At 39.3% G+C, this 14,941-nt stretch overlaps 1 protein-coding gene across 3 annotated transcripts in view; it reads right to left on the bottom strand.

Annotated features, from left to right (window-relative positions):
• AKAP6 (A-kinase anchoring protein 6) overlaps nt 1-14,941 on the bottom strand; it is a 292,996-nt gene that overhangs the window by 159,199 nt on the left and 118,856 nt on the right. For all 3 annotated transcript variants that reach the window (XM_009669920.2, XM_009669919.2, XM_009669921.2), the window contains exon 5: nt 3,586-3,708. In XM_009669920.2, coding sequence (XP_009668215.2) covers nt 3,586-3,708 — 123 coding nt within the window. The remainder of the gene's footprint in view (nt 1-3,585; nt 3,709-14,941) is intronic.

Below are 14,941 nucleotides of genomic sequence, written 5' to 3'. Positions count from 1 at the left end.
ATCTTGACAGACCAGATACAAGAACTCACCAAGACAACAGTTCAGGGAGTTGCACCTGATTTAGCTGAAGACATTGTTGCAAGGATGCCCGAAATAGAGACTCCCCTTGCCATTCTGTTCAAGAGATTTGATTGCCCATGCAAGCATTATTACCCTATCCAAAGATTCTAATAAATTGAGGTTTGTTTGTTTTTTAAATAAACATGCTGTCCATGAGTGCCTGTACAACACCTTTTCTCACCAAGTTCAGAACCACAGAACAGTTGAGGCTGGAAGAGACTGCTGGAGATCATCCAGTTCAACAGCCCTGCTCAATGCACTGTCAGCCAGAACAGGCTGCTCAGGACATTGTCCAGTCAGATTATGAAGAGCTCCAAAGACTGAAATACTGCAGCCTCTCTGGGCAACCTGTTCTCATGCTTGAGCACCCTCACTGTAAAATGTTTTTTTGTTATATATATTCTGCAAAAGTGAGGCCAAATATCTAGTTTGAAAAAGACAGATTTTAGGATTCAGTCTTTTATTTCACATCTGTATTAGGCCCCTATAATGACAGTCAACAATTTTACATATTGGAAAATTTGGGGGATGTTCATAATCTTGTTGTTATCTCTTCTGCAAGACTTTTCCAGGCTAATAAAAAGAAAGGGAGTAAGTACATTTTTCTGTTTTTCCTGCTTATTTTCTCTTCTTAGATTGTGACAGCAGAGATTCAATTCACGAATGCAAAATATTCTCTCTTTACGGCACTAATTTTGTTATTGCAACAAGCGTATTTCCAACAAAACAATACCACAGGTGGTGAAAAATAATTTGTGCCAAAGGCTAAGGCCTTGTCTCTACTAATAAAAATAAAAATACTAAACTACACTGAATTTTCACTCCTTCCATGAGCAGGGAATGTATACCAGTGAGGAATCAGTTATGAAGTTAGCTAAAGCAGATGCAGTTATAGAGAAGAACCAGCTTATTTTCCTTCTTTATTTTGCAGGTTAGTTTGCAACCGGTGTCTGTACTACAAGCGTACACATCTGGAACTTAACCTTACAAAGTACTAAGCAACCGTTTACTTCAACAGATCTGAAGAGAGTCTGATATCATGTAAAGTCTGACTGGCAAAAGAAGAAAACAAGCAATATAAGTACCTTCACAAAGCCCTTGAGCAGCATTGACTTAGGACACTCAATCATTAAGGGGAATTTTAACATTGAGCTTAATGCGAATTGAAGTTCATATATTTCTGTTTAAACATAGATTAGAATTTCTGTCAGATAAACACCAGTGAAAAGTTGACAATCTAATTAATACAAATAACTATCCTCCCATTTTTAAGATGCTCTGTATTTTAATAATTCAATTCTCCTTGTGTGGAAAGGAACATGATAGCATACGTTTTCTGAAAACCAAGAAGAAATGAGGCAGTAGAGTCACAACTGTGGTTCTTTTTTCCAGGATGTGCATTGATTGCTTACTGACTACATAGGCCATAAAAATAATATTATCATCAAAAGGAAACTGCAGTGTGCTTTTAACTTTTTTCTTCTTCACAGAAGGAAAGCGGAACAAAAATATTCACCTTGCTTCATAAAACAGTCATCCTGAAACTTGCAACCTCTCAGGTAAGCTCTCATAATTAGAAAAACAAAGATGAAAAAAAAGAACTAGAAACTAAAAATTAGAAAACCAAAACAATTTCAAAAATTAGAAAATCAAAAGTGAAAGTAATTATCAGCGGATATACAGAGTACAGCTGGGAGCGTAGGTGCTTACAAAGGAAAGCAAAGTTGTACAGGTGCCTACATGTTCATTTATTCAGACTACCTCTGGCACTGAAGTAACTGCCTCTGGGCTACTACTCCACATTCCACTCTGACAGATGGCTTTAGCCTCAACCCCTACAGAACCACAAGGCAAAGTTGGAAGTAATTTGCCTGCAAGAGAGTTAATGCCTTTCCCCATGGAAGCCAGGGAAAACAAATCTGACTGTGATTGAGGCTCACCAGCCTGGTGGTTGCCCTGAGATGGCATGGGCATGTATTTGTTTCTTTTTACTCAGTCAAGATCAAAAAATTATAACCCTACTCATAAAAACTCATCTCTCCACAAGTTTTATGTTATCGAGGAAGAGGAAAACAAATTGAAATGACCAATGCCTCTTCTGAGGGCTGATCTCACAAAGCGCTCTGTATCTTCAGAGCGCCTGCAGACATAAGGGGAATCCATGTTAGTGCATGGGACCATGTATGTGCAGTAAAAGGCAAAATTCCAAACTCCTTGCAAAATTTTCAAAATCTGCAATGTAAGGCAAAAACGAAAATCTTCATATTATAGACTACCACAATGGAGACTGCAACTGGTTGCTGTCTGTAGGCACTACTACAGCAGAAATCATGAAGAATAAAAGACACAAAAGAGTCTACTGTAAAGGTGAAATTCTGAGGACAGTTGGGTTTTAATTTTGTATGTGGTTAATGTATACTTAAATGACTAATTTAATAATGGTCATTTCAGTATTACAGTAGGGATTAGGATGAAATTTTTTTCTTGTAATGCATCATTAGACTTCCTAGGAGTGTCAAATAATTTTTCGCCATCTGCGTATCAGAGCCTGGAAATGAGACTGAGCTTTGGGGGCTGATGTGGGTTCAGCTAATGCTTTGCTTTATACAGTTAGTGTGTCTAGCTCAATGGCTCACAATAATGCTGATCACCAGGTTTTCCCCTAGTTTATACTGGCGAGAATCTAAGGTTTTGGCAGGGAGAGAAGGCATTTCTTAGTTTTTTAAACCCCCCACTTTCTGCCAGATAACTTAGCTTACCTATTAAGATATCTACCCGCTGCACAGCATACATTGATCACTATTGTTTACTTATGGCATAAAATTCTGGTTTTGAGGAGTGAATATTTGGTTTAAGTCATGCCTTTTGTTCCACCTCCTTATAATCAGAAATTGCTTCTTGGAAGAATTCAGTTAGAGTCTCATGAGGTTTATCAAATACTTCTCAATACACAATTCTAGCCTATAATATATTCAGAAGATTATTCATCCAAGTGTTTTCTGCTTCCACCCAATGTTTTGGCTTTTTGCACAAGAACAAGGTTAGTGACAGTTGTATTAATTACATGACAGAAATGCATATCAAGTGAAATGATTGAAATAATTATTTCAAATATTTTATTTAAATGATTCTATGTTATAGCTAAAACTGTGGCAGAGAGAAAAAGAATTCATTGCTACTAAGAGCTTTTTTAATATTACAACAATTGCGGTAAAAATCCTAGAATGAGTACAATTACCATATTCTTTCTCCTTTTTTATTGCCATTTTCTTTCATTTTTGGAGTTAATTTCTGAGTTGCAATGTAATTCTGGTTTTTAATTTCATTTTTAATAAAGCTACAGATACATATTTCAAACAAATACAGAAAACAATTTGTTAATATTTTCATTAAAATATACTGCAATGCTGCAAATCTTGCATTAAAATATAGATGCACACTAGTAATTAAAAAATAATAATCAAAGAAAAAGCACAGCAGAACACTTCAATTACTGATAGTAATCATAATATAATCTTGTCCTACCAAGTGTGTCTCCAGGTACAGTTTAAGGCTGTCTGTCTCTGCTTTAGGAGGAGTCCAATTCTCTGTTGTTTCCATGGCTTCATTTAACCAGTGAATGAATTCATCCAGCTTGCTTACAAACCCCTTAACCAGATAAGAAAAAAGAAAGAACAAGAAAAGCATATTTGTTAGTGAAATGGCAATCTGAAAAATGTATGTTCTTTTTTTTTTTAAGCCAGGAGAGTATTGTACAGTAAAATTTTGCCTTTTGCAAGCATGCAGGGAACAACAACAATCTGGGGACAAGGACAACATGAGAAATCCACATGAATGTGATGAAAAGGAAAAAATAGCAAAGTTTTAGAAGATATGGGACATGTATGAAAAGCTGCACATAGCTTACAATGAAAATTGAGCGGAAGATCTTGCACTGGAGAGACCAGGTGCAGCACAACTACTCTTGGCTGAGAAAAGCGCTGAACAAAGCTGTAATAACATGTTATACTGTGGTAGACTACAGAACTCAGGTCTTAAGATTTGGAAAGAAGAAAACAAACAGTAGGCAAGGTGGAATGTGCAGCATTCAATAGAAGTATTTCTAACTGCCTTTGATACATACAAATGGTGCAGTATACAACTCAGTGTACATGCTCAGCATCTCACTTTCACCACAGTATTTACGGAATGATTTCAGGTAGTTATTGGACCATTCAGATAGACAGATGAAAACAAGCTAAAGATAAAATTTTCAGAGATTCCTGAGTGACTTGGGAGCCCAAGCCCCTTTCTCAAAAGTGGCACAAGCAACTGCAATTCTAAGCAACATAGAATTAGGACTTTGCACTGTTGGGACACAGCTGTGTTGTGCAAAGTGCAGTGACAATAATTCAGAGCTAGCAGAAGCCACACTTCCTTCAAAATTCACAGTGGTAGAGCTATGCTGGCCCAGACTGCTCACCGGGGCAGTTCAGAAAGGGGAGAGGAAGACCAGAAAGAGCCCACTGGATCTGGTGACTGAGATCACATGTCTCCACCCTGGGCTAAGCAGTGGAGGCGACTGCATCTTCTCTCATACCACAGGTTGTGCAACAAAGGCTATGGTCCCCACATCAAGCCATAGGACAGAAGGGGGCAGAGAATAAGGGATAAGATGTTCCCCTGACTCCTACAAAGCACTGCTTATTTTTTTCCATCTCAGAGCCGAAAAATTTTAAAAAGCTGTGCAAGAGCTGGAGAGCATAAGAGCTGCCAAGCTGGCAGAGTGGGAGATGTGAGCTGATGAGGAGAGGAGCAGGAGGAGTAAAGTCCTTCTAGTCCCTCCAATAAATCTCTGCCTGCATTTTAGCAATGTGCTGTCCTTGAGAGACAAGGTGATATGGTAAGCACAGAAAATGAAGAAAGGCTCTCTCTTGTATATGCGTCATGTATTTTACGAAGACAGACACGTATAACATCTGCCTACAGTATTCCAGGTCTGCACGCCTTCAAAGCCGTGCTCAGAAGCACTGCAGGATTGCACTAGTACAAAAGGCAACTATCAGCAACGATTATTTCTGTCCTCTCACAAAATGTTTGTGTGTTTCAGTATTTGTTCCTTCATGTTTATCTTTGGAAACTCTCCAGTATCAGGCTTTCAGAAACCTGAAACATGTATGAAACATGTATTTGACTGATATTTGCTACACAAAGAGACAGTGCCCAGAACAGGTAGACGACCTGAATAATTTGTGGTACAGTGTATGCAACGGCTGAAAGATAGTTTGGGGGCCTGAGAAAGTACAGACACAATATCACGCAAAACTACAATAAGCCGAATTATTTAGGAAAAAATAATATAAATTTTCGAACACCAGTTTCCCTTGGCATGTTAAAATCGCTCCTAAAAACAAGCACGCCTGGGGTGAGCTCCCGGAGGAGAGGAAGTATGGGGAGAGCTAACCCCGACTACCTCCCTGCCACGGAGAATTATTTTCTGCTAGACAGCACAAATCACAATAATCCTACTATTTTTCAAATGATGGCTATAAAATTTTATTGAAACCATTCAAAAGAACACATCTGTAGAAACTGAAAATAATTCAGGCAGCGGCAGGCCCGGCAGCGGCAGCGCGGCGGGCGCAAGGCAGCGCCGCCCGCCGCCCGCCGTGCCTGGGCGCGCAGCGCCACCTGCCGCCCGCCCGCCCGCCCGCCCGCCCCCCGCCGCCGCCGCCCTCCGCGCCCCGGCTTCACCGGACACACCGCTCGCCGGGCGCCCGAGGGAAAAATCGGCGGAAAATCCCTTCAACGAAATGCGATGTGGCTAACAATACAGGCCGGTGTATTTTAAGCCTAGCGAATGCAGTTAGAAGATAATGCAAAACAGAAAACTATTTCCATCTCAAATTAAATGCAAGATTAAATTGCAACAGTGCAGTTCTTGCTTCGTGTGTCACAATTCAATGATCAAAACATTCCCCCCCCCCCCTTTTTTTAAATAGTAGGGCCTATGATTCCTTCTTATTTACTCTAATAGCCCAATGCCAGTGAGCAAAAAACCACCTTTATCAGGCTACTACCAGCCTCATGCCTTGTTCTCTGCCGGCAAGGCCATTTCAGTGCAAAGGGAGACCTGCAAATTATATGCAAATATGCAAATATAATCAACTGCAACAGGTCTGGAGCTATGGACTAGACTACAGTTTGCTCCTGATGCTGAACTCTCCCTTCCCCCCTTTGACTTTTTGTCAAGAGGTAACTTATCTACAGGCTTTGCGATCAAAACCAGTCCTCACCATCATTTATTGCCTACAGTGTTTCTGCCCTAGCGTGCCAAAGGCAGGACGCTGTCCGCTCTCTGGTAGCTAGGGATGGAGTAGCTGCAGTATCAGTGCTCCAAGTAGCCCTGACAGAAATATGAATCTGGGCCCTTATTCTCCTCAAATCTCCCAAACAGACAGGAAGTCCAAAACATAACTTACACGTCACTGAAGGGCCATTGCCCCTCCACAGACTGATGCACTAATATACGATCCTTTATGCAAAGTGTCCTGGTTAGCTGGAACAGAGTACAATGAATGCTGTAGATGCACTGATGACAAATTGCATGACAATAGTTCCTTTTCTGATTGTTTAGGACGTTGCCCAGAATATACATGTTTTAAAGAAAAGCTTTACATAAAATAAGTTCTAAAAACTAATGAGGAGAAAGCACTGTCTTATAACACAAAAAAACCTATATACTGAGGCTCTGACGGAGCATAAAACTATGCTTTGACAGCACAGACGGCAGCATCAATTGTATCAAAACAAAAGACGGGACTTAATGTGCAATACTGAAGCCAAATCCAGGACTCCTCAGTGAAACAAAGCAATTCATAGCATGACAAATTTTAACCAATATAGGCTATTTTTCAGTTTTTCTTCATTTTATACAGTTGCACATGAAACTACTTTGCATCCCTTGCGATATACTTCTTACCTTTCTGCTTTTTCTGTTTGAACTTATGTTTTTCATCCTCTAGTTTTTTTTTCTGAGTCATTCTTAAGGAGGGAAAGAGTTTCAACAGGTATAAACTTCAGTGGAGCTATGCTGACTTACACTCATTAAGGATCTGATCCAGAAGCTATCATGCTTATAATGAAAATACTGTAAAATCTACCCAACCCGTGCTTTGGTAATGGAAAATTAAACTATTATATATTCCATTACTCCTTGTTGGAAGTTGAAAGCTCATAGTTAGCTGCGTTGTAGCTAAAAATTACTGCAAAAGATTTCCCTAGAGAGAGAGAATGGGGGAACAGAACAGGAAAAAAAGGAACACCAGCATAATCCAGTCTGTCTTTCGACCAGCTGGTTCAGTTTTGCAAATGCAATCATTTTATACAGTGCTAGCACGCTAGATGTTATTAAAAAGCTCAAGCCCTTACATGACACAGTGTAAGACTATTCTTATTCTATGTTGTTTAATACAAAAACAAATGCATGTTGGATGCTTAGTAGCAACTCAGTAGTGCTTAGTAGCAATAGTAAAGTCTGCAAATAATGATAAAGCTCTTCACACTCCACACACAGAAAATGTTTAAATGTTCACCTGTTAAGCTTTTCATTTTGTTTTATAATAATTACAAACATTTTTCTAGGGAGAGAAAAAACGTTCTGATCACACATCTCTGAACAAAACTAGAGCAAAACTGGCTTCATTTGAAATTTGGCATGTATGAAGTTATTTTTTGCGGTCTAATTCTATTTGCTGCGGATGGATAAGAATGAAAAAGACAGACAATTGTAAGTACTGGGAAAAATTACTTATAACTCAGTGTGTCTGTTTCAGTGCCGGCAGTCTTAAAGAACTAAAATACACTTAATTCAATTGTTCTATAAAATTAAAGAATTAATTAATTAACCAAACAGTAAAAATAAATTTGGCAGGATTAAACATCTTGAGACTTCCTTGTTAATGACGAAAATTCTCCATTTTTTTGAGTCATAAGACATGAGCTTTCACATGTTGCATCACGCAAGGAGTGCAGGTATCTGAGACATCAGGTCAGAAGCCAAAGGCATGCATGTATGTTGGCCAAAAGAAGGATGCAGCTGGGAGTGTGCCTCCCACCCAAGTCCTGTTGAATATAAGTCCCTACGGAAGGTACATATTCCCCAGCTGCTGCCTAGGGCTGCAGGGCTCCCTACCCCAAATACAGCTGGTCAAAGGATTTTGGGTTAGGCTGACTGGCTGTGTCTGGTACATGGGATAATAGAGCGAGGGAGCAGCTGTGCTGGTGTGAAAAATTGAATTTAAAAAATTAAATAACTAGAAAATCAGAAAAATTAAAATGTTCACAGAAGCAGGCAGCCTTTGGCTTACCAAGCGCTTTCTCCCTGACTCCGTTCCTTTCTCCTGTTTCTCTGGACCCCGTTTGCACATTGCTGCCTACGCAGGATGACTGCTGAGCACACCACACCACACCACACCTGCGCCCCAGCAACTGGCTCGCCTCAGCACAACCCAGGTTCCTTGCTTCCCCCAGCTTCCTAGCTTCCCTCTAGTCTCCTACTGCCTTTTCCTTTATGCTTCAGAAGCTCACCCTATCTCTGACCAAAGACCACCCCCCTTTCTGCTCCTTTGCTTGTGGAAGACAAACTGAGGCTGAAGTTACTGCCATCGCACAAGTCGGTCAAGAAGTTTGGTACCACCAACTCTAGCTACAAATCCCCCCTGTAGCAATAAGCACAGCTTCCTCTAGCAGCCAAAAGGGAACAAAGTAGAAAGCCCAGGAGAAACGTTAAGGGCTGTTTCTCATATCAGCAAAATAATAAGCAGATGATCAACTTCAAAACATCTGATAACAGTCACAGATCTGAAAAAAAATGTGCATCTACCGAGCGAGTCACTTGGAACTGTGCACAAGTCCCTCTCAACTAAGCTAACGTTGCTTCTTGCGCTAGAACTTTTAAAATTCCCTAGCTTTATTTCAATGGTTACATTTTACTTTCACATTGCAATCTCTTTTTTTAGTCAGATAGAGTAAACACCTTTGGTGTTCAATAATTTTAGCACTTCAAATGATCTCATTTTGGCTTTGAAGTTCACCTTTCATTTATTGAATAGAATGGGAAAGGAGCAAGTTTCCATCTCGGCAGCAGCTATCACTTTACAAATCCAGCTTTTACAGACCATATTTAGAACAAACATAGACGAAAACCTTAGAGCTTGATCTGTAATTTTGAGCTCTAGTCTACGAGATAGCAAGTGTATGGACATAAAAGAATGAAAATATGGAACTTTTACAATATTGAAAAATGCAACTTTATTTTTGGGTACACTAAAAGCAGCATGTTCTCAGATGTTTTTAATGTATTTTAGATGCGGGATTCCTTTAGATGGGGAATCTCGATGTATGCACTTAAGAAAGTTAGTATTAACATTGTCAAAATTATGCCATAAAACATACAGGATGCAACGGCATCTAGTTAACACCAGTGTGCAAAATTTTATGTAAGCTTTCTTCCTAAGCCGAATTTTGCTTTCACTTTTTATGGATAAAATTTCCCAGAATTTACTGGGCCTACATGGCACAGGTAAGAACATTATTTCAACACCTTTTGGCTTCTAATTTTAAGCTGTGCAGTGTTACCACTGCTCAGTTTATTAGGCGAACATTTTCATTTAATGTGCATGCTGGCTTATTGCACTACAGCATACTTAAGGTCATTTCATTTTTAAAGGCAAAAACACTTCTAATGACTTGAACTAAGATTAAAATCAAAATAAAAGAGAAGCAACAAACTAATAAACACAAACATACCAAAATCATCTGTTACGGTAGTTAAAAGGGACTGTAGAATGTGTGCTGTTTTCTGCAAATCTCAGTACGGAAGCACCAAAACACAGTGCTTGTTAAATCACTACCCTAGATCTTCTTCCTCTCCACCTTACCTTTTATTACACAAAGGGAGTTCTGTTCTTAAAAGAATTGGTTATGAGGCTGTGTGCTTAAAAATGAATGTCCAATTTTGTTGCAAGCAGAGTGTGTTGTAAAGTTTGTTCCCAATTTACAAAAAGACTGAGCTCACAGAGGGTCTGCGTACAAGGATGAGCTGGCTCTAAGGGCACTTCTATCACAGAATGCATTAAGAAAACCCTTTGTCTCACCACAAAAGGACTTGCATATTAGTCTCAGGAGAAACTCATTCCTGCCCATGGACTTTATTTTCAAAAGGATAAAAGTGCACTTTCTTCATAGGCAAAGGTAAGTCAAAGAAATCCAGGTACTCAAGAGGATGAGATCGTACTAACTGCCATGGTCAATTTAATTGGAGCCAGACCCAGAGGCAACAGTAAAACCATTAGCAGCACAGATGTTAGGGATCCTCAAGGAACCAAGATGCTGCAATGGAAAATATTCTTTGTACGATATTGTCAAGATTCTGTGGCAAACAACGACTCGCAGAAATATAGGGCTGACCAAACACAACATCAGTAGGATGTTAATACTTAATACGCAGTTCAGGATACATTCATTCACAAACAGTTTAGAAATAAAACAAAACAGTTTTCTGCTAAGAAGTGCCACATTTACCAACAAGCTCAGTTTACGAGGATATGCAACTTAAAATATGACATTAACTTAATTTTTGCTTTACTTTTTTGTTCTCCTTAACATTTGTAAGCTGTTATAACTACAGTTACACTTCTAATACTTGTATTACTGCAAGGACTTACAAAGCACAGTTTGGTACTCTAAACAAGGAAAAGGTAAAGATTAGATACTTTATTAGTGGACATCTGTGTAAAGAAAGATCTCCATCTTCTACTATATATAGCTTAGTTTAGCACTTTTTACCCAACTGTTAAATTTAAAAACATTTTAGAAGTGCCAACTTTAGGTTTTGGTTCCCAGCTATCACACCCAGAATTAGAAATGACTATTGAATATATTTTCCCTAATGGAGATCTTATCTAATTGGTCAGGATTTATTTGGTTACAGAACAGAAAGTAGCACAGAGCGTTCATTGGCTCATGGCTTCTGCTAGATTTAGGGTCCCTAGTATGTATTCTGATCCTGGAAAACAAGGAGGATTAATATATAAAAACACACAGATATATCAAGCACAGCAAGTTAGACCTTATCTGGCCATATGTCACCTTCTCAGGGAGATTTCACATGAGCTGAGAGTACTTCCAGACTTGAAACAGTGAAGGTGATGAAGCATAGCTTTTACAGACCTAGGAAAATACTACAAATTAATTCAGTTCTAGCTTTGGTTTAAAAGTCAATGTTAGGGTACTCCTAACCTTAATATTTAGCAGGCCCTATGATCCATTACTAAACCAGCAGATTTTGCTAAAGTTTCCAAGCTATTTTTTCTTACTGTAGTCTGACTAGGGCAGGAAGGGCAGACCTGATTTTTTAAGAAGTTCTCAGCTTCTTAAAGCCTTTTAGGTAAGGGCACCACCTCATGAAGATAAGATAAGCTTAAAAAGCAGAATACACAAAAAAGGTGCAAAGTGCTACTTTTCCGTCCATTAGAAACACTACACTACATTTGATGAGTAATCAAAAAGCAATGGGCAATCTAATTCTGTAATAAAGATTTCATGGCCCCAGGGGATTGTTGTCTAGTAGCAAAAATAGTCAAAGAGGAGGTTATGCTAATCTGAATATTAAGTCATTCCTAAATGTATCTCTGCAGATTCCTTAAAACTTTCCATGACGCCACAAACAATCCTTTCTTTACCCTATGCTCTGTCTTACCTCTGCTCAAGGTAAAGATCTACTTTTCATGTGAAAGAACTAATACAAGCCTCTACTACTACTTAACACTTCTAAGATTAGGGACATATTAGGGACTTATAAGAAAAGGGTCTTTATAGGGATTAGAGATTTATAAGAAAAGGGACGTTCATAATAGCAGCAGAGCGACTCTGGGGTAAAACCAAAGACGGACACAAGAAAACTTAAGCCAAACTCTTCCTAAACCCTGTTCCCGAGATGTATATTCTTGGATAGTAAATAAGCTCCCAGCCCATTGATAACATTTCCCCCAGCCTTTTGAAGGATTTGTGAACACCTAGAACCTTAGAAGCAAGGTCTATAGTTTGGAAGGGCACTGTTAGGGAGAAGAGATCCATGGGCCCTTGAGATCAAGGCAGCTACACAGATCAATCGCATATAGCAGCATGGAAAAGGCCAACGTTATGGTGGATTTTGCACAAAATCAAATGTAGAGAGGACTAGTGCAGAGGGGAGAGGGAGAGGGAGAGGATCTCTCTAATTCATCTATCATTTAAAGAATCATCTGGGATGAACTTAACAGCAATATGGATTGGTTGTAAACCTCCAGAGATGCCATCTGCTCTGAAGGCAATAATGCCAGGCACACAAAATGGCTGCTGATCCTTTCTCTTAGCGATGTGACAGACCTTTCTAATGAGGCCGAATGTTAATAGTCACAAAGCCAGATAAGGTTCTAGACATCCTGCATTCATAGAGGTGAGCACAGAGTTCACACTGAGAAAGGGTGGGAGGCCAGTGCTGTATCCCAAAAGTGGTGAGAGAATCAAAGAAATAAGTAGCATACCTTTTTTCGTACAGAAAAAGTTTACCTATTCACATTGTAGGTAACAGAAAATTCTCCTTATTCGCCTGCTAAATTTTCATGCATAGTAATTTGAATCTTTGCCATTTTTTAGGACAATATTTCAAACTGTTAAAGTTTCATGTCAGGCCACAGTGCTGGAACACAGCTGCAAAGCCGGATTTGCAGTCTGACAGAACAACTTTTGCTGGAATGCAGCCTTCGAAAGCCCCCTTGTGGAGACAATTCATACCATCTGAAAAACATTATTTTCCTGGCTAGCTAAATCATCCTCTCAAAATGACAGAAGTAATATTAACAAAAATCTTTTACTTGCATAAGTTTTAAAAGCCACTGGGTTTTGCTGTGACAGATACACTGGTTAGAGAAGGAAATATTTCCCATTGTTCTAATCCGTGCTGCTGTGTCAGAAAACCTCTGCAGTGCAAATCTGTTTGTCCTCACATGTTTCCATCACTCATCTCATTCAGCATCCCTAGTCTGTGCTCCAATGAAATTTTAAGGTAGAGTGGCAAAAGATTCCTGAGTGAAAAATACTGAAACTGTGGACTGAGTAGTATAAGGAGCAGAAAGGGGAAATACAGTTGTTAAAGGATACTAACAACCCTGAAAGTGAAACAGAAGCAAGAAAGAACAGACTATAAGGAAATGGGGCATAAACCGCAGAGGAGGAAATTTGGCAAAGGACAAGAATTTTTTTTTTATTTAGTTAAAAAAAGCTAAACCCCAACTCAGCATGAAGGGAAAGATAAGTTAGGTTTTTTGGGTTGAGTCAGGGAAGGATCCAGTCAGTGAAGTTCTTTGTGCCATTGAGAACATAATAAACATATAAAAGCTCACAGTCAAAGGTGGCACAGTTAGATGACTGTGATAGTGTAAATGAGCCCTGGATAACATACAGACTTTCAGATGATCATCCAAATCTAGTCTTTGAAGTTCATCAAGCTACTGACATTTATCATATTGTTTCTGAAAATATATGCATTCACAAGTAGCAATGCTTCTAATTGGTCATGCTTGCTAGTAACTCGCATTATTCTTAAAATATATATATATTTTTAATTGAGTCATTTCTTCTTTACAGAAAATCCAAGAGGCCTAAGCAGCAGCCAAGGAATAAAGATAAGTGTCCAAAACATGCTCCAGTACAGGGATAAGTTTAAGTTTCTCTTATATATCACAGCATCAAATATTTTGAGCTAAGGCCTTTTTAGATTATACCCTCTTATGGCTCTGTCTCAGTCAAAGGCTAGCCAAATCTGGAGATCAGCTAAGAGACAAGAATGGTTTTAGATCACAAACTGTTGTCCCACTCCACTGGTAAACCAGGGAGCCAAGTATGACAACAGAGTCACCAGACGTTTGTATCCAGAGATGTATCAAGGGAAGGACAAGAGCAGCAAATATACCTGAGCCAAGAAAGATGATGATAGAAATACCCACGAAAGGGGGGCTTGAGCTTCGTGGCAGCAGTGGGAAGGATAACGGGCTTCCGGGGGGATCCTGGCACATGGGACAGGTGGGTGCAGAGGCACCTGCCTTGAGAGGAACAACTGGGAGAAGTAGCAGGCTCCAAGATGAGTCGCTATGTCCTGTTTATGGGATAAGGGCACAATGCTGTGACACAGAGCTATTCATTACAAAGTCCCCAAATCCCTTTTTTTTCCACTCTGGGCAATTCTAAACTATAGTAGAAAATACGGAAGTTAGTCTCCTGTTGCGTGTAAGTGCAAATTTACTATTTATTCTACAGATAAGCCTAAAAATTAAGTTTCCTGATCTGAACTATCCCTTTTCTTTTGTTTTGAAACATCTGCTGCACAGCAACCTTGACCCAAATTCTGTGGTTAGTGCAGGTCTAAAATCAGCATCTTCATTTTTAGTGAAGCTAGTTGGCTGATATCCTTTTTCTAAAAACGTTGCCAATATAACTGTTGATATTGAAGCAATTTACGGTGTAAGGGTACTTGGCAGTACTGCATTGCCTCTTCAAATAATTATTTTAAAAGTTGTCTTGGCAACATACCTTGTTTTCAAATTGTTTTACAGCTAATACATGTATTGATTACAAACGCAACTGCATCCAAAAGATAAACGAATCTTCATTTGCAGTCTTTCTATATAATAATAGTCTCTTGCAATATATTAGTGTATAGCTTTTTTCTGCTCTGAAAAATAGATAGTTGCGGATGACCGTCATTCCTTGGTTTGCATACCCCGAGCATTTGGGCTTCAGAGAGTGAACTGGGGGTGGGACGCCCTTGTGCAGCTGTTGTTTCTGCCCCATGGTCAGCTGC

The sequence above is a fragment of the Struthio camelus genome, chromosome 5, assembly GCF_040807025.1.
Source record: "Struthio camelus isolate bStrCam1 chromosome 5, bStrCam1.hap1, whole genome shotgun sequence".
NCBI classification, from domain to species: domain Eukaryota; kingdom Metazoa; phylum Chordata; class Aves; order Struthioniformes; family Struthionidae; genus Struthio; species Struthio camelus.
This window is presented reverse-complemented; position numbering and strand designations above follow the sequence as displayed.